Below are 20,829 nucleotides of genomic sequence, written 5' to 3'. Positions count from 1 at the left end.
TCTCACTACATTCTTCCAGCCGAACTCTCTCGACGATCTTGAGTTTGCAGTGGTCGCTTGTGTTTCGCATATTTCCATCCAAGTCTCTTCTGATATTTGTGTTTCTGACTCCCTCTCCCATTTTTGTTTAATGTATGTCGTAGAATGATTTTTAGAAGCTTGTATACTTCCGTATATCCTTGAGACCAACTTTTTGTTGTCTTCTTTTTGATACACATCATGAAATATGGAAATCAGATTATATTCCCCCTCCTCTTTGGTCTGTAGTTTTTTATTATAGTAGTCTCTGACTTGCAGGTATCTATAGAAGTCCTGCTTTTCCAATCCATATTTGTCTGAAATTGACTCGTAAATTGTAGATTTAAACGTCTGAGAAATATCTCTTTAGGCTGACTAAAATGTCGGGAAAACATCTCGAAGCTGAAGACATTTGCCTTGAAAAAGTAGTAAAACTGATGGAAAATATCAAAAGATGTCAACAAAAAGGAATTATTTCTGCTAAAGAAGGTGATGCTATAGCTTCTGAGGCTAAAAACTAACTAAATAAATACTGCATCTGTCAATATTTATGTTGAATTAATGTTACAGTAGTTTCTCTGTGGTGTAGATCAAATATTCAATATTTTATATTTGATTTTCCAAATATGTAAAAAAAAAAACTCCAATTTCCATTTAAATGTTCCTTTTTAATGACAGAATTAGCTTTTTTTGTGTACTTGCTGTTGTTCTGTCGCCTCCCAGAAAATAATTTATTGCTTTTGTTGTTTATTGCTTGCTGTTACTTTATTATTTACTTTTTAATGTATTTTTTAAATTGAGTTTTCAATTTTATTGCATTTTTACATTTTTGTTATTTAAATTTTGTAAACAATTTTCTTTATTTTATGTTTTTTAAATTATTGTTTATTTTTAAATAAAAATTGTGAACTTGCGGCTGAAACTGCTCTTCGTTGCCTTCCAGCGAATAATTTACCGCTTTTACTGTTTATTATTTGTTGCTCTTTTATTATTGATTTAGAATGTATTTAGTTTAAAAAATTACTTAAAATTTTAATTTTTAAAAATATTTTTTATTAAATATGTCTATTTTGATTTTTACATTTTTACTTATTTTTTATTTATTGCTGTACATGTTCTATCTGTTTTCGCCCATCCATCTTTCTCTGTCTCTTGCTTTTTTCTAATGTGCTACTCTTTGCCCTCCTATCTGCTCCTCGGGGGTAAATGCAGTTTTCTCTGATTCTGATTCTGATTGTTCCTGCATTCGTTCTCCGCCAACAAATGAAGACCTTGAGATGAATTATGAAAACAACCGTTCCATGTTTTCTGTTGCAGCTTCGTGTTTTTTTCCTCTCTTCTCTCGTCTTCTAAACAGATTATTTAAAGAGAAAGAAACCAGAGGAAAGTTTTCAGCTTCAGATTGGTGGACTCTTTGGTTCGTTTGTGAGGCAGAAGTCTGCTCATCAGGGAGAAGAAAACTAAAGAAGAACCTGCAGAGAGACACTGTTTCCTCCTTTATTGTTTTTAAATTCTGTTTCCAAAATAAACTTAGAGTGATTTAAAACGTTCAGAATGAGCTCCACATCCAGACAGAAGGTTGAATATTCAGTTTCCTCAGTCGTGGATTAAATGCTGTTTCATGACATTTAGCTCCACATTTCCTCTTGAATAATTAAGTTTCCACGAGTCCATAAATTGTGACAGGATTACAGCCGCTGACCAAAAGGCTTTTTATTAATCACCTGATTGAGGGTAAAAAAAAGGAAAATATCTGCAGCCGTAACTCACAGCTCCATTTTTAACCAGATTCCTCCATTTTATGAGGCAATAAAAGAGAGAGAAAAAAAGGTTAAAGAGGAGAGACGGAGGAGTGAAAATGAGGAAAGAAAAACAGAAGAGAGCCGGAGAACAAGTTAAGATCAGATAAAAGTTTACAGCCAGACATAAGACAAGCAGAAAAGCAATAATGGAATATAAATACAGAAATTTTATTAAATTACTTAACTGGTAAAAATCCTGAGAGAATAAATAATAACTGCTGCGCCTGAAGAATTAGATAGAAATGAAATATTGCACAGCTATAATGTCTTTATATTTCATATTTCATATTTCACTGACATAATATTTATGAAATTACAACATTTTCTTCTTTTAAAATATAAAAACTGTAAATTGCAGACAAAATAAATTCAATTACTATATTTGTTTAATATTAATGATCCGGAACTGAGGTCTACAAAAACTGCTGGACATAAAAAATGTGCATAAAATACCTAAAAATAATATTGATATTATTAAACTTTTGCTGTGAATTTTGTTGATTTAAATAGAAATAATTATCCAAATACAGATTGATGGATATTCTTTTAAATGACCTTTAAAACTGTATTATTCTTTGTGTTCTTGATTTTTCTACGTTCCTAAAACTTGCAGCTTCTGAGCTTCTGGCTTTTGATCCTTTATTTGCAGATGACCGATATATTTCTAAACATATTTCTATATTATTTCCAAACATATTTCTAAATATATTTCTGTATATTTAAAAACATATTTCTATATATTTTTAGTTATATTTCTATATATTTCTAAACATATTTCTAAATATATTTCTATATATTTAAAAACATATTTCTATATATTTTTAGTTATATTTCTATTATTTCTAAACATATTTCTATATTATTTCCAAACATATTTATAAACATATTTCTATATATTTATAAACATATTTCTATATATTTATAAACATATTTCTATATTATTTCCAAACATATTTCTAAATATATTTCTATATATTTAAAAACATATTTCTATATATTTTTAGTTATATTTCTATATATTTCTAAACATATTTCTATATTATTTCCAAACATATTTCTAAACATATTTCTATATATTTATAAACATATTTCTATATTATTTCCAAACATATTTATAAACATATTTCTATATATTTATAAACATATTTCTATGTATTTCTAAACATATTTCTAGACATATTTCTATATATTTCTAAATATATTTCTATATATTTATAAACATATTTCTATATATTTTTAATTATATTTCTATGTATTTCTAAACATATTTCGATATATTTCTGCTAAAGACGGATTTTCCGACCACTCGCTGCTGATTCTGACCACACAACAAGAAGCTCAAAGTCTCCGTCTGATGAGTTTTACTTTACATATTGGCTGGCTTTTATCCAGAAAGAGACAAAAAGAGGCAGACAACCAACAGAAAGTGAGATGAGTGTCCTGGCTAATTGTCTGTGGCTCCTGGACTCTGCTTGGCCCTCGGCTCATTGGATCTCATCATCGTTAGATTCTTACAAACTCCTTCATGTAATTAAACATTTACACTTCTTGTTTTATTGCCCCTGATTTAATCCTAAATCTGCAAAACTCAAATCCAGAGCTGGAAGAATCAGTGTGGACAAAACTGACTGAGTTTTTGTGAATCCTCCAAAATAAAAGCGCTTCCTGCCAGTGCTAACTTCCATTGTCCTTTTGTGTCTCGTTTTTGTCATCTTGTCTGACTTTTGTCGTCTGTCTCAGGTTTTTGTCGTTTTGAGTCTCAATTCTGTCATTCTGTTTCCTTTTTGTCTTGTCTGTGTCATTTGTGTAATTTTTTCTCTTGTTTATGTTGATTTTTTGTCACTTTGTAAATTTTTTATAAAGGTTTTTGTCTCTTTTTTGTTTTCACTCAGAATAAGACACAAAATGACGAAAAATGAGACAAATGTCATGAAACATTGTGCCGTTTTTCTCATTTTTTGTCGTTTTGTGTCTTATTTTGTAATATTTTGTCTTGCTTTTGTTTTGTTTTTTTGTCATTTTCTAAAAATTTTGTTGCTTTCTAACTATTTAGTCAAATTGTTTTGACATTGCTTTTTGTCGGTTGTCTCATATTTTTTGTTCTTTCACTTGTTTCTCGTTTTTGTCATTTTTTGTTTTGTTTTTGTCTCACTTGTGTGTTTTTTTTTTTTTTGCTCTTAGTATTTGACTGTAAATTATTTATTTTTTAGACATTTGATGTTATTTTATTCTTTGCTTTTGGCTCCAACCCCCTCCCCCCAAACATCAGATTCTGCTGATTTTAACTGTATTTACAAAAAAAAGTCAGAATTTGTCTGAATGTTGCAAACATATTTACTGTTATTTGTAAAGATTTCAATTTTACAAATTAACTGTATTCAGATGGAATTTTAAAGATAATTTTTGTCAAATTTCCTTTTTCTTTTCTTTTTTTTTTTTTTTACTAATAATGTGAATCTGTATTATTTCTGTTCTGTGTTAACTTGAAGCTATTCTAGTTGTCAAACGTTTCCAGAAGGACGATTAGAGGCCTTATTTTTGCTCAAAATTACAGTGAAATTTCTTTTTTTAAACGTCACATAAAGACGACAAGTTTGGATCTTTATTTACTTTCACTTCCTGGTTTTTACTTCTCATCAAAGACAGATTAAAGTATTTAAATTCAAACTTCTATGTGCAGTTTTGATCCAAAGACTCTTCAGAATCAATGAGACCTTGAATGTCTTTAATCTGGTAAATGTAATGAAAATTCTGCTTCGTTTTCCAGCTTTTTGTCCTCCGCTCTGCACCAGAAAATATTTCAAATTGTGCTGAGAAAGCTGCTGTAGGGGTCAGGTAAAAACTGTTGACCCTCTGTGAAGGTGAATAAAACACCAGCCGTCTCCGTTCAGTCCTCAGAAAACCTTTTAAACACACAGAAAGCCGAGAGCGTCTCTTTATCTGAAAGTCAAAGGCCAATTGACCTTTAGATGTAATCAGTGAGAGCAGCCGAGGAGCGACTCGTTGACATCCATCCTTCTGACCTCATGTTTTCAATAATTCAGCCTTAAAGGGTGCCGATAGAGAGAAAAAGAAGAAGCAGCAGCAGGTTTGCGTTTTCTCTCAGCAGCTCTTCATTATCACCTTTTCATTTCAGATTCCTCGACAACAAAAGAACCGCTACGACTGGAGACAAATACGTTAATGTGACTCATCTCTGCAGCATTTATTCCACCAAGTGATACGACACATGAAAAAACAAAGAAACAGGACTGGTCGGGTCACTGGAGTCGCCGCCGTCGTCCTCTGCAGAGCATTTAGTTTAATAAATGGGTGTTTTCTAGTCTAGGGACAGATTATAGGACAATAAAGAAAGCAAGAAGCCTGAGAATCCTTTTCTTTTCTCTTTGTTGTTGAATAAAAAGAACAAAAATAACAGCAATAATCTCCATTTATGAAGAACTTTTAGGTAACAAAGTGCTTCACAAGGCAGCAAAAGACAAAAAAACACAACACGGTGAATAAAAACCAAGAGAGGAAAGGTAAAAACATTAAGAAATAAAGGGCAGTTCAAGGGAAATTAAAACTGAAATAAAATCAAAAAAGATGCTGATATAAAAGTCTGATTTCTCATTTCAGCCTGTAAAAACTCTGTCCCCTTTCAGCCATGACCTGAGCTGACGAAAGACCTCAGGTGGAGGATTTTAAAGTGTGTCCTTGTGCTAAAGTTAGGAAAAATTTGGGAATGTAACCAGGAAAGACGCCACACAAAATCCTAAAATCTGTCCTAAGTCATGCTAGAATACCAGTTTAAAGAGCAGGAATATTACCAATAATCTTTATTTAGGTGCTTCACAAGGCAACAAATGACATAAAAACACAAAACTTAACTTTTGTAACACAAAACCAAGAGAGGAAAGGTAAAAACATGACTGGAAGAAATAAAGGGCAGTTCAAGGGAAATTAAAACTGAAATAAAATCAAAAAAGATGCTGATATAAAAGTCTGATTTCTCATTTCAGAGTCTGTAAAAACCCTGTCCCCTTTCAGCCATGACCTGAAATCGAAAACAAAAACTCTGATGGAAGGTTTCAGAGTGCATACTCTGAAGCTGTTTTAGACAGATTTGAAATGATTCTTGGAAAAGATGTAAGTAATTTTGTACATATTTAGTCATTTTTAGCTGCATTTTAGGTTGTTATAGATAGAATTTGTGTTATTTTGGCCACAGTTCAAGTTGGACAGATTTTAAACTGAAACTGAGACTTCTTCCTACGACCACTATGAAGCTGGTTGAAGCTGTTGTCCTCTGAGCTCCTATCTCCAAGCTGTGGACTCTCACAAACTGGTCTTCTGGTTCTGTTGTGGTTTTGGGTCTTCCAGACGTCTTCCTGTCAGAGTTTCCTCCAGTTTCTGAGCCCTTTGATGGAGAAGAAAACTCACTGACACCTTGACTTCCTTCACAGTTTCTCTGTATAAAGTTAATGTTAATCATGTTAAGTGTTCTGATGGTCTGTATCTCTTCTATTGTTAATGTCCTTTTCCTCTGTATTTTTTTAGCAACACTCTCCTGTTCTAATAATGTTCTGGAAGGTTCCACGGTGTGTTCTAACTCTACTTTCTGCAGACAGAGGGGGTTGGAAGAATCTAGAAAAGTTGGGACTCCTGTAGGATTTGGTAGCAGAAACTTTCAAGGCTCCACTGCTGCAGAAGCTTTAAGTTGTTAAAACATTACTGCTCCCTGAAAAAGGTCTTTTTGTATAATTCTGAAATAATTTTTCCGTTTTGGGAAACCTTACCTTTTTTTAACCTCTGACAGTTCACCACTTACCTTTATTCCATTTCAAGCTGTTCATTAGACTTGAACTATTTGAATCTCAATAAAAAACTGGAGTAATTGGAGCGTTCTAAAACTTTTGACCGGTCGTATACGTTTGTTTATTTACGTTACATTTGGAATAGTCATTCTTTTGCAATAAAAAGGTTCGCCATGAAAAATCTGAAGAATTACATGTTTTTATGACTTTTGGTTGCTTTAAACAGTCTTAATTTTTATATTTTATATAAGAATTTGATCTGATAAGCTGCTATCTAATTCCATCATGTCTGGAATATTTTATTCTCTTTTACAGTTTGACTTCATAGGTTTTCATCCCGTCTTCCTTTTGCACACATTTCCTGTTATATTTATTTGATCAGGGACCATGCAAATGACATAGAACACATCTGATGTATTACATATAGAGTGTACATCATTAAGATCTATCTATCTATCTATCTATCTATCTATCTATCTATCTATCTATCTATCTATCTATCTATCTATCTATCTATCTATCTGTCTGTCTATCTATAAATATAAAACTGTTTTTGTAATTTCAACTTTAAATGTATTTTTCAGTTTGTTCTCATCATTCTTATAAAGAAACTCTGAGGGAAAATGCATCTTTTAATTTCCACTTTAAGTGAAATCTTCCTCTCCAGCAGCATAAGAGGAGAAAAGAAGCTTCGACAGCCAGAAGAACTCATCATTTGTTGGTATTCATAAACCTGCCGCTGGACCTGGCGGTTAAATACCGCCCGGATAATGGAGTGCGACGCTGAATGCCGACAGAAGCGACACTTAAGGAGTGAAAGAGGAAGTCGATCCTTGAGCCGACATTCAGACGCAACCACTTACCGACGGAACACAACAGAAAACATCAGCAGCGATAGCGACGGATCGACGGCTAAAAGCTCAGAGAAACAAAACGCCTTTTCAATCAACCACTTGTGGACTCGTCGTCTCGTTAAATACAGCCTGAAGACGTGGTCGGGAACCATTAGGACGAGCTAATAAAGAAACTTCCTCGGCCCAGGAAATGAAGCCATCATGGTGGATGTCCTGAGGCGGGATGAGGAGGAGCGAGGGGGGTTTGGAAATGAAACCAGGGAGATGCTGAACTGAAAAGAATGGAGGCGTGTGAAAGGAAAAGAGAAAGAAGAAAGAACGAGAACAAACCATCCCAGAGGACCACTCATCCAGGATCTAATATAGTCGTATTCCCTCCGTAAGTCCGTTAATTACCTCCTCTGTAGCCGAGCCGGAAGGATTCACCTGGAATATGAAGCGCCAGCAGAACAAACTGTATCTGGGTTAATTACTTTACCTGCTGCCGTAACAACCAGCTCCCATTCCTGCTGACTGTTCGGTGTCACTGAATTCCACAGAACGAGCATTAAAATATGGGACAATAAAGGAAGCCCAAGAATCATTTTCTCTTTGTTGTCGGATGAAAAGAACAGAAATAACTTCAATAATCTCCATTTATGAAGTAGTTTTAGGTAACAAAGTGCTTCACAAGGCAGCAAAAGACAAAAAAAACACAACAGGGTGAATAAAAACCAAGAGAGAAAAGGTAAAAACATGACTGGAAGAAATAAAGGTCAGTTCAAGGGAAATCGAAACTCAAATGAATTTTAAAAAAAGATGCTGATATAAAAGTCTGATTTGTCATTTCTGAGTCAGTAAACACTCTGTTCCCCTGCAGCCTGATCCTAAGACCTCTGATGGAGGATTTTAAAGTGTGTACTGATGCTAAAGATACTAAAATATAGGACATTTAACCAGGAAAGACATCGTAAAATCCTGAAATCTGCCCTAAAACATACTGAGAGTCAGTTTAAAGGACAGGAATAGAAATAATCTTTATTTAGGTGCTTCACGAGGCAGCAGAAGACATAAAGCACAACACGGTGAGTAAAAATTGAGAGAAAAGGTGAAAACATTACTGGCAAGTTCAAGGGAAATAGAAACTAAAATAAAATCCAGAAAGACTTTCAAATAAAAGTCAGATTTTTCATTTCAGAGTCTGCAAACACTCCGTTCCCTTTCATCCAGGTCCCAAACCAACAAAAGACCTCTGATGGAGGATTTTAAAGTGCATACTGGTGTTAAAGGTAGCAAAATGTTGGAAATGTAACCAGGAAAGAGGCCATAAAAATCCTGAAATCTGTCCTAAAACATACTAGAAGACAGTTTAAAGGACATGAAATTAGCAATAATCTTAGGTGCTTCAGAAGGCAGCAAAAGACAAAAAAACACAACATAGTGAACAAAAACCAACCAAGAAAAGGTAAAAACATTAGTGGATGAAATAAAGGACAGTTCAAGGGAAATCAAAACAACTAAAATCAAGAAAGGCGCTCAAATAAAAGTCTAATTTCTGATTTCAGAACCTTTAAATGCTCTGTATCCTTTCAGACAGGTCCTGAAATTGAAAACAGAAACTCTGACGGAGGATTTCAGAGTGCATACTCATGAATAAAATACTAAAAGGTCAGAAATATGACCAGTAAATGGCCATAAAAATCTGTCCTAAAACACACTGGGAGTCGGTTTAAAGGAGCTGAAACAGCAGTGATGTGCTCACGTTTCTTGGTTCTGGTAAAAACTTTAACTTCAGATAACTTTAAAGGGAAGAACTAACTTCAGCAAATATTTAAAGTTTCTTTTATGAGTAGTTGTGGTGGTTGTAGTAGTAATTGGGCGAAAAGCTTAGTTGGAGATCAGACCTCCTAGGAAAAGGGGAGGAGTGGAGGCAGAAGTGTGGGGAGGATGGGTTGGACAAAGAAGGAGAACCAACAAGTGTGAAGGTCAGAGTGGTACGTATAGAAGTACGACAGGAAGTGGAAAGACTGAGGTGTGGTCGAGCTCCTGAACCTCAGCTAAAGATTTTATCTCCATAAAACAATGTTTGTGTATTTGAATGATGTTTCGTTACTCTGACACTTCAGGTGAGGAATTCTCATTTTGTTAAAAACATCCTTTTCTTGAATCTCTGGTGGAAAGAACTGAGACGTGAGGAGAGGAGTTGACTGAAGGAATGGAGGATGTATGACTAGCTAAATGGGATGAGGGCATTTAACGTTCTGTCACTGTCAGGACTTGTCTTTGTGAACATTTTTAGGTGCTGATTCTTGGTTTCTCAGACAGAAAACAGCAAATTTTGTCAGTCAGCAGCTGGATGATCAAACCTTCATGTGGAGGGTCTGCAGCTACCATCAGGAAAATAAACAGCAGTTTAACGTTGGAAAAGAAGCATCAGATCAAATTACACCAGGAGTTTCTCGCTGTTTTCTTGGTTGTGCACCTTAAATTCATCCTTCAGAGTTCTACTGTGAGATCCTGAAGTTCTGAGGGAAAACATTTGTTTAAAAGGTGGACAGATTACAAAAGATACATCCATCCATCCATTCTCTATACACCGCTTTATCCTCACTAGGGTCATGGGGGGGTGCTGGAGTCTATCCCAGCTGACTCAGGTGAAGACAGGGGACACCCTGGACAGGTCACCAGTCTGTCACAGGGCTACATATACAGACACACAATCACACTCACATTCACACCTACGGACAATTTAGAATACAGAATATTGCAAACAGGAGATTTGGCCACAACAACACAACAGTAGCTCTCAGCTCTCCAGATTCAACAAGTCCTCATATTCATACGACCGCATCGGTCGTTTGCACCGTGCACCGGAATACGACCTATGCGGTCATATGAACGTTTGCGCCCCTACGGGGAAAACGAACGCATTACGAGATTTAATTCGCGAAACGGCTTTTCCGTCGCAAAACGGCTTTTTTCTCACTTTCCCAACACGTTTTTAGGGTTATAGTTAAGGTTAGGGTTAGGGATAGGGACAGGGATAGTGTTAGATAAAAGTTTGTTCATGATGACGTTTCACCTGCGACTCCAGAGTGTCGATATTTACTCAACCGCCAGAGGTCTCATACGTCAAACGTAACACTGGGTCGTAATACGGGCGTGTACAGACGACCTATGTGGTCATTTTTTGTTTGAGGACAGGCTCCCAGATTTGTCTCCCTGCTTCTACTTCCTTGTCCTACTCCTCCTTCTTCGCCTTCTTCTTCGTCTTCTTCTTCGCCTTCTTCTTCTTCGCCTTCTTCACCCTCTTCGCCTTCTTCTTCGCCTTCTTCGCCTTCTTCTTCGCCTTCTTCTTCTTCGCCTTCTTCGCCTTCTTCTTCGCCTTCTTCGCCTTCTTCTTCGCCTTCTTCTTCTTCGCCTTCTTCGCCTTCTTCTTCGCCTTCTTCTTCTTCTTCGCCTTCTTCTTCGCCTTCTTCTTCTTCGCCTTCTTCGCCTTCTTCTTCGCCTTCTTCTTCTTCGCCTTCTTTGCCTTCTTCTTCGCCTTCTTCTTCGGCTTCTTCTTCTTCGCCTTCTTCTTCTTCGCCTTCTTCTTCTTCTTCGCCTTCTTCTTCTTCGCCTTCTTCTTCTTCGCCTTCTTCTTCCCCTTCTTCTTCTTCTTCGCCCTCTTCTTCTTCGCCTTCTTCTTCTTCTTCGCCTTCTTCTTCCCCTTCTTCTTCTTCTTCGCCTTCTTCTTCTTCTTCGCCTTCTTCTTTGCCGCCTTCTTTGCCTTCTTTGCTTTCTTCGCCTTCTTCTTTGCCTTCATCTTCTTCTTCGCCTTCTTCTTCGCCTTCATCTTCTTCTTCGCCTTCTTCGCCTTCTTCTTTGCCTTCTTCTTTGCCTTCTTCTTCTTTGCCTTCTTTGCCTTCTTCTTCGCCTTCTTTGCCTTCTTTGCCTTCGCCTTCTTCTTCGCCTTCTTCTTCGCCACAATGAACTGTACTGACACACATCTCAGAAAGAGAGATTGTGAGACAGCGATCTTAGCTTTATTATAAACCACAATAAAGTTCTTCTAGTCTCATCTGCCCACCTTCAGTCCGTGTGAGCTGTTGGATAAGATCCGTGTTGTGTCTATCTGGTGACCTCGGGAGAAGAAGAAGAATCTTAGAAAAGCTATCTTTGATTAATCAACCTGTTGAGTCACAAGGTTCTCATCCTCCAACGTCGACCTTTCATGGATATTATACCTCAACCTTCAGATTGTTTATCATCTAAACGTTCACTGCATGTGAGCGTACATGTGGATGTTAAAACCACGAGAACACGGTTTGTAAAGTTCTGTTCTTCGTTGTGATCTCTGTCTTTTGGACGGAGTTTAACAGATTCATGGACACTTTTTTTAATACATCAAGACTTCAGGCAGAATTAGAAATGGGGAAGACTTCAGCTTTTAATTTCTATAAACACAGTTCCTTAACTGTTTAATCACAACTCAAACTCTCTGTATTTACAGTTTTTTCAACCCTGTCACCACAATATGACACAAATTTAAATAAATATCAACAATTTAGCACCTCTTCTTTGTAAATATGAGCAACTTTGCAGCTTTTTTGTGTAAACACCGATATTTTTGCTCTTTATTGTAAATACCTGTAGTTCTTGCACCTTATTTCTTTGAGAAGCATGATTTGCATGTAAATTAAATGCTGTTTTACATACAAGTACCAACAATTTTGCACCTTTAATGTTTAAATATCAACAACTGTGCAAATACCAACATTGTTTGCCTTTTATTTGTTAAAACCAATAATATTTGAACTTTACTGTGTAAAAACCAACACTGTTGCCCCTTTATTGTGCAAATAAAAGCAGTTTTGCACTTTTAATGTTTGAATACCAACAATTTTGCATGTTTATTGTGTAAATACAATATGATTTGCATATTATTTGTTATAACCAACCATATTTGACCTTTACTGCACAAATACCAACAATTTTGCACTTTTGTGTAAATGAAGAGTTCATTTGCAAAAACAGATAATTCCGTTTTCAGAAAACTCATTTTTTTATTGTTTACTTGAGATAATAATAATAATAATAACACTAATAATTCATTTTTTTCTCTATTTTGTCATATATTTTACTACTGAGTCAAATCCACTCAACTTCAGTTTGATTGATATTATCTCAAGTAAACAATAAAAAAAGTTTTCTGAAAATGTATCAAAACGAAGTTATCTGTTTTTGCAAATGAACTCTTCAAATACCAACAATATTGAACCTTTATTGTAAATACCAACAATTTTGCACCTTATTGTGCAAATTCTAATATTGTTCTCATATTTGTAAATACCAACAATATTTGACCTTTACTGCGTAAAAAATAACATTTTTGTGCTTTTGCTGTTTAAATACCAACAATTATGCACGTTTATTGTGCAAATAGCAACATATTTTTGCAAATTTATTGTCTAAATACCAACAACGTCGCACTTTTATAATAAATACCAACATTTTTTCACTTTTATTGTCAATACTAACAATTTTTGCACCTTTTCTATGCAAATATGAATCATTCTACAGCATTCTTGTGGATATATTTTTGCACTTTTAATGTTTACATATCAACAATTTTTCATGTTTATTGTGCAAACATCACTATCTTCTGAATGTTATTTGTAATTACTAACGATATTTGACCTTCATTGTGTAAATATCAACATTTTCACACCTTTTTTGTAACTACCATCCATGTTTGTACCTCCTTTCTCCCAGTAGCAGCAGTGCACAGGTTGTTTTCCTCCTGATGTTTCTAAACTACACCCATGTCTGCTGGTTTGTCGTGTGATTCTGCTTCCCTTCAGCCTCCTCTTTGGTTCCATATCTCCACAGTCTGCTCTCTCATTTGCTCTCATCAGTCACACATAATTTGCTTTCGTTCATCCCTCCCTCTCGCTGCATCAAACTCCCGGCGAAGCGTCTTCCTGCCGTCCTCCTCTGCTTCTCGCTGTCAAACAGAACTGATCTCATATGAGGCAATCTGCTGACGACAATCTCTGCGGAGCGAGAACATAAAAGAGAGCGCGAGCTTGAAAGAGACGGGGGAAGAGTGGGAGTGTGCTCTAACAATGCAGCGCTTTATTAAAATGTCAAACACAAAGGACTACAGAAGAAGGGATATTACTACTACCAAAAGCACATTAGGCACAAGTAGATTTCTTGGAGTGGGAGGAAAATGTCAGGAGGACTTAATTTATTCGGAGCTGACTGGTGAGCCGGGCTGCCTCGCTTCAAACCAAGGCTGGAGAATAATTGATGCCTATAAACATAAAAACTGTTTTTCTTTTTTGTTTCATCGTCTTATTATTAGATTTTATGCTAAAGGTCAGAATCAGGAGCTGGAAGAGCTGCTGTAATAAAACAGATGGAAGGATGGACGGACGGACGGATGGATGAATTGATGTATAGATAGATGGATGGATGGATGGATGAATGCGTGGATGGATGGATGGCTAGATTTAATGGATGGATGGATGGAAGGATGGATGAGTGGATGTACGTATGGATGGATGAGTGGATGCATGGATGGATGGATGCATGGATGCTGCTGTAGCTTGTAAACTTTTGAACTCATTGATCTGATCAATAAAGAACTGTTTTTATTTGTTTGTGTCAGGGCTCCCTCCTCACCCCCGTCCTTCCCACCTGACATCCCCAAATACCCCTTTTCCCATCTGTTTCCTCCCGCTCATGCTTCTCTCCCCCTCTCCTGTTCCTCTGGCCTGTCTGTCTCTCATCCACTCCTCTGCCCTGCCTGTCTCTCATCTGTTCCTCTGCCCTGTCTGCCTTGCCTATCTCCCATCTGCTCCCCTGCCCTGTCTCTTCCTTTGCAGCTCGGTGCCTGAGTGGAGTCTAGCTTCTCAGCTGACTCCACTCAGGCAATCAACCTCCTCCACGGCTCCCGGGCAGCTGACAATCATCATGCTAACGACTCACCTCCACAATAAGTACCGGCTCAGCCTTCCACTCCCTGCCAGAGTATTGAACAAGAACTACTCAGTTCAGTTTGCTCTCTAGCCTCTTCAAGACCTGTTTTAAGTTTCCGCCGTGTTTCTAACGTTGTTTTCTCCTGCTTCTGTTCAGTTCAGCTGCCCGGGATCCCCCGCCATCCTCCTTCCCCTCCGGCTCTCCCGACAAGTCCTCACCGGTTTCTCTTGCCTGGACTCCCACTCCTGCCTGGACCCCCACTCCTGCCTGGACTCCCACTCCTGCCTGGACCCCCACTCCTGCCTGGACCCCCACTCCTGCCTGGACCCCCACTCCTGCCTGGACCCCCACTCCTGCCTGGACTCCCACTCCTGCCTGGACCCCCCACTCCTGCCTGGACCCCCACTCCTGCCTGGACTCCCACTCCTGCCTGGACCCCCCACTCCTGCCTGGACCCCCACTCCTGCCTGGACCCCCCACTCCTGCCTGGACCCCCCACTCCTGCCTGGACCCCCCACTCCTGCCTGGACCCCCCACTCCTGCCTGGACCCCCACTCCTGCCTGGACTCCCACTCCTGCCTGGACCCCCCACTCCTGCCTGGACCCCCCACTCCTGCCTGGACTCCCACTCCTGCCTGGACCCCCCACTCCTGCCTGGACCCCCACTCTTGCCCGGAACCCCCCGCTCCTACACCCTGGTTTTCCCCCACCTGGCCACCATTTTCACCCCCAAACAATAAACCACTTGCATTCAGCCAGCCTTGGTAGTGTGGCTTTCTGCTCGGGTCCACCAGCTCAGCGCGTGACAGTTTGTTTTAACTTTGCTATTTTAAAATGTATGAAGTTACAGCCAGATGAGGGTTTTGGTAGTACCAGCAAGAATTTAAAACTACTTTCATCCCTGATATTTTTTGAAAAGAAAGCAACATTATTTGAACTTTATTGTATAAATAACAACAGTTTTGTGCCTTTATTGTGCAAATGTGAATAATTTTGCACCTTTACTATGTAAATATCAACATTTTTTATAGTTCTGCTTCTTTCTTGTGTAAATACAAACAATTTTGCTCATTAATTGTTTAAATACCAACAGTTTTTGCATTTTTATTGTACAACTACCAACACTATTACAGTTTTCTTGTAAATACCAGCAGATCTGTCAACTTAAAGCTTTTTAAAATATTTTTTGACCTGGAAAAGATTCCCCAACATCCATTGGAAACAGCATTAGTTACTAAACACAGAGTTTCTGAACAGGAAGTCTGCCTTTTATGGAAACAGGAATGTTAAATGATGGAGTTTTTTGTCAATTAAAAAGACCAAATCTGACAGTATCAAAGACTAAATGTTTTATCATGTTTGCAGCTTTTAGTTAATCACTTTTTTATGACAGTTTATTACCATTTTCTTAACTTTTGCATCTCTGTTTTAGTTATTTGCTGATTTTGTTTTCATGAATTTTGACTTATATTCCATCCATATCATATATAAATACCTTTTATCCCTTCCCTTTTTAATATTAATGCCTCATTTTCTCTCTGATGTTTCATTTCCTCTCTTACTGAGTCCTTTATCTGTATTATGACGTTATTTGTATTTTTTATTGCCTTTATTTTTTAAATTAGTTTCATCTGTAAATCATTTTGTGTTGCATTTTAATTGTATGAATAATGCATTTTTAAAAAATCTACAAAGATATCTGCCCAAATGTGTTCATTTTGACAATAACTGATTAAAAATCTGGCAGTTTTAGTTGATTTTTTTTGCTGAAATCTGCATTATTTCTGCACAATAACCTCCTTTCTGGTTGGATTCTAACAGAACGACTGAATGCTGCTCGTCTGAATGAGAATAAACGTTTCCTCCGGGGTTCTTCCAGAAGAATGGATTAAAAAGTGGACTTTGAGAAATAAAGGAAGGTGAGCAGGCGAAACGTTCACACGTGAAGCTGGAGTGTGAGAACCAGAGCGAAGTGTGATAACGAAGGAATGGAATGAAAACACTGTGAAAGTTTTCTCTGTTTTTCTCTGGAACTGTTCTTCCCTCCTGATTTCCTGCCAACAGAAAACACATCAGCCGGAGTGTTCTGTCTTCAGCTGAAAAAAAAACAACACGACAGAGAGAATAAACGTCCTTTTCTGTCTCCGTCTGCTGATTCCACTGGTGGAAAAACAGAAAAGTTCACCAGAAGCTCGTCGTGTTGCACCACAAGAATGCATCTCAGTGCTAAAGTAATAAACAGCTCTCCCTTTCAAAATAAAAGCTTTGACCTGAAGGTTCAAACCTCAGATTGTCATGACGGGAAAAACAACAAACAACATTTCCTCTGAGGCTCATAAATCCTCCACATGTCGGTTTCAGGTCAACTGAGGCTGAAAGAGCACAATTTAAAGAAGATTTATGAACTTATTAAGTAACGACCACATTCTGCAGACATTTTCCATCCTCCTGTACAAAGTCTGGAAGAAAGAACTCATGAATTTCTTCTTCTGGTGAATAAAAAAACAAAGAAGCACCCAAGGAATGTTTCTGATGCTTTAGATTTTAAGAACCAGCAACTGAAACAACAATAAAAGAATGTATATATACACACACACACACACACACACACACACACACACACACACACACATATATATATATATAAATATGAAAAAAGTATATATACATATGCATACAGGTAAAAGCCAGAAAATTAGAATATTTTCATAAACTTGATTTATTTCCGTAATTGCGAACAAAAGGTATAACTTTTACATTATATGTAATCATTGCACGCAGACTGATGCACTTCAAATGTTTATTTATTTAATTTTGATGATCATAGGTGGCAACAAATGAAAATCCGACATTCCGTGGGTCAGAAAATTAGAATATTGTGAAATGGGTCAAGTTTGAAGACACCTGGTGCCACCCACTAACCAGCTGATTAACTCAAAACACCTGCAAAGGGCTTTAAATGGTCTCTCAGTCCAGTTCTGAAGCTTACACAAACATGGGGAAGACTTCAGATTTGACAGCTGTCCAAAAGGCAACCATTGACACATTGCACAAGGAGGGCAAGACTCAAAAGGTTATTGCTGAAAAGGTTGGCTGTTCTCAAAGCTCTGTGTCCAAACACATTAATGGAGAGGCAAAGGGTAGGAAAAAGTGTACAAGCGACAGGGATCACCGCGCCCTGGTGAAGATTGTGGAAAAAAAACCCATTCAAAAATGTGGGGGAGATTCACAAGGACTGGACTGCTGCAGGAGTCAGTGCTTCAAAATCCACCACCAAGAGACGCATGAAAGACATGGGTTTCAACTGCCGCATACCTCGTGTCAAGCCTCTTTTGAACAAGAAACAGCGCGCAAAGCGTCTCACCTGGGCTAAGGAAAAAAAGAGCTGGACTGCAGCTGAGTGGTCCAAAGTTATGTTTTCTGATGAAAGCAAATTTTGCATTGCCTTTGGAAATCGAGGTCCCAGAGTCTGGAGGAGGACAGGAGAGGCACAGGATCCACGTTGCCTGAAGTCTAGTGTGAAGTTTCCACCATCAGTGATGGTTTGGGGTGCCATGTCATCTGCTGGTGTCGGTCCACTCTGTTTCCTGAGATCCAAGGTCAACGCAGCCGTCTACCAGCAAGTTTTAGAGCACTTCATGCTTCCTGCTGCTGACCTGCTTTATGGAGGTGGGGATTTTATGTTCCAACAGGACTTGGCGCCTGCACACAGTGCCAAATCTACCAGTGCCTGGTTTAAGGACCATGATATTTCTGTACTCAATTGGCCCGACCTTAGCCCCATCGAAAATCTGTGGGGTATTGTTAAGAGGAAGATGCAGAATGCCAGACCCAAAAATGCAGAAGAGCTGAAGGCCACTATCAAAGCAACCTGGGCTCTCATAACACCTGAGCAGTGCCAGAAACTGATCGACTCCATGCCACGCCGCATTAATGCAGTCATTGAGGCAAAAGGAGCTCCAACCAAGTATTGAGTACTGTACATGCTCATATTTTTCACGTTCATACTTTTCAGTTGGCCAACATTTCTACAAATCCTGTTTTTGTATTGGCCTCAGGTAATATTCTAATTTTCTGACCCACGGAATGTCGGATTTTCATTTGTTGCCACCTATGATCATCAAAATTAAATAAATAAACATTTGAAGTGCATCAGTCTGCGTGCAATGATTACATATAATGTAAAAGTTATACCTTTTGTTCGCAATTACGGAAATAAATCAAGTTTATGAAAATATTCTAATTTTCTGGCTTTTACCTGTATATATATATATATATATATATATATATATATATATATATATATGTTTAATAACCTAGTTTTACTTATATTAAAGTATATTTTCAGGCTAATTTCACATTTTTCTAGTTTATTTTATTCATTGATATTTTTGTTGATTTAAATTTTTCAGAAAAAAAGTAAAATTATAAAAAATTACTGAATTGTTTTTTATTTATTTAACTTTTTTGATACATTCAGATTAAAATAAAATTATGCATAATTAGGTTGATTTATTAATGAGATTAATTTAGAAGCGTGAGGTTGCTCATAAGTGTACCTGGTACCAGAGCAGCTTGGGCCAAGTATCGATGATCAGCTTTATGTTCATATGATCACACTCGGGTGAAGAGAGGAGCAGAGCTGTCAGCTGATCTCCACCTGGCGGTGACCTGGATCTGATGGAAGGAAGGCTGCTGGACAGACCCGGTAAACCCAGACGTGTAGTGAGGGTGAACTGAGAACATCTGGAGGAGGACCCTGTCTGTGGGGTTTTCAACTCCCACCTCCTGAAGAGTTTCTCCTCCATCCCAGGGGAGGTTGGAGATGTGGAGTCTGAGTGGTCCATGTTCAAAGCCTCCATTGCAGAAGCAGCTGCTTGGAGCTGTGGTCTGAAGGTCACTGGTGTCTGTCACAGCGGCAACCCCACAACCCACTGGTGGACACCAGTGATGCGGGAAGCCGTCAGGCTGAAGAAGGACGTTTTTCAGGCCTGGTTGGCTCAGGAGTCTCCTCAAGCAGCTGAAGGGTACCAGTGGGCCAAAAGGGCTGCAGCTGCAGCAGCTGTGGAAGCTAAGGAGGCTATGGAGAAGGACTTTAGGTTGGCCTTGAGGAAATTCTGGCAAACAGTTTGACACCTCAGGAAGGGGAGGCAGGGCTTTATTCAGGCTGTATACAATGGGGATGGAGAACTGCTGACCTGTACTGGAGATATTGTCGGGTGGTGGAAAAAGAACTTTGAGGAACTCCTGAATCCGGTAAAAACGTCCTCTGTAGGAGGAGGAAGAGCCTGAAGAGTCTTTGTCCATATCCATGGCAGAGGTCATGATGTAGCTCCTTGGTGGCAAGGCGCCAGGTGTGGACAAGATCCTCCCTGAGATGCTGAAGGTTCTGGACATTGTTGGACTTTCCTGACTGACACTTCTCTACGATGTCGCGTGGGCATCGGGTACAGTACCTGTGGAGCGGCAGACCGGGGTGGTGGTCCCTGTTTTTAAAAAGGGGGACCAGAGAGTGAGTTCCAACTACCGGGGTATCACACTTCTCAGCCTCCATGGGAAAGTTTTCTCAAGGATGCTGGAAGGAAGGCTCTGACTGATTGTTGAACCTCAGATCCAGGAGGAACAATGTGGATTCCATCATGGTCGTTCAACGGTGGATCAGATCTTTAGTCTTGTGGAGCTGCTGAGGGGTCATGGGAGTTCGACCTGCCAGTCTACATGTGTTTTGTAGATCTGGAGAAGGTCTACGACCGTGTCCTCTGAGGGGCTCTGTGGGGTACTGAGGGAGTATCTGGTACCAGTCTGATATGAGCCATTTGATCCCTGTAAACCACAAGGAGAAGATCTCAGTTTACTGTCCATCTAAGTTCCAACCCTCACCTATGGTCATGAGCTCTGGGTAGTGACCCAAAGAATGAGATCGTGGATACAAGCGTCTGAAATGAGCTTCCTCTGTAGGGTGTCTGGGCTCAGCCTTAGAGATAGGAGGAGAAGATCATACATCTGGTGGGAACTCAGAGTAGAGCTGCTGATCCTTCACCTCTGAAGGAACCAGTGGAGGTGGTTTGGACATCTGATTCAGATCCTCCAGGGAGACTTCCTTTGGAGGTTTTCTGAACACATCCTCCTGGGAGGAGACCCCAAGGTAGAACCAGAACCCTCTGGAGGGATTATATATCTCATCTGGCCTGGGAACACCTCAGGATCCTCCAGGAAGAGCTGGAAAGTGTAGCTGGGAGGAGGAACGTCTGGAATGATCTGCTTCATCTGCTGCCTCCATGACCCAACCCCGGATAAGAGGAAGGAGATGGACTGATGGATGGATGGATGGATGTTTGGAACCCTGAGCTTCAGCAGGAAACTTCTGGGTGAGTTAAAGGATTGTTGGGAAGGTGGAGTTGTGCTCTTTTGTTT

At 38.7% G+C, this 20,829-nt stretch overlaps 1 protein-coding gene across 1 annotated transcript; it reads right to left on the bottom strand.

Moving 5' to 3' along the window:
* Positions 1–10,690: 10,690 nt before the first annotated feature.
* Positions 10,691–19,262, bottom strand: LOC127537567 (late histone H1-like). The gene is made up of 4 exons (XM_051960166.1): positions 19,201–19,262; positions 18,975–19,110; positions 11,177–11,422; positions 10,691–11,026 (listed from the first exon to the last, which is right to left on the bottom strand). The coding sequence occupies exons 1-4, from the start codon at positions 19,260–19,262 to the stop codon at positions 10,691–10,693; spliced, it is 780 nt and encodes a 259-aa protein (XP_051816126.1).
* Between the last annotated feature and the right edge of the window lie 1,567 nt (positions 19,263–20,829).

Source organism: Acanthochromis polyacanthus, chromosome 15 (assembly GCF_021347895.1).
Source record: "Acanthochromis polyacanthus isolate Apoly-LR-REF ecotype Palm Island chromosome 15, KAUST_Apoly_ChrSc, whole genome shotgun sequence".
Lineage (NCBI taxonomy): Eukaryota > Metazoa > Chordata > Actinopteri > Pomacentridae > Acanthochromis > Acanthochromis polyacanthus.
The sequence above is the reverse complement of the archived record's forward strand: the minus strand, read 5'-3'. Positions and strand labels throughout refer to the sequence as shown.

What these genes read in the sequence shown, in the direction of transcription:
- LOC127537567 (XM_051960166.1), bottom strand. Translation starts at nt 19,262, where the DNA reads ATGGACCACTCAGACTCCACATCTCCAACCTCCCCTGGGATGGAGGAG. An exon ending in GAGGAGAAACTCTTCAGGAG is followed by an intron (nt 19,111 to 19,200) that starts GTGGGAGTTGAA and finishes GGGTCTGTCCAG; the next exon opens with CAGCCTTCCTTCCATCAGAT. An exon ending in CCAAGCTGCTCTGGTACCAG is followed by an intron (nt 11,423 to 18,974) that starts GTACACTTATGA and finishes GTGTCAGTACAG; the next exon opens with TTCATTGTGGCGAAGAAGAA.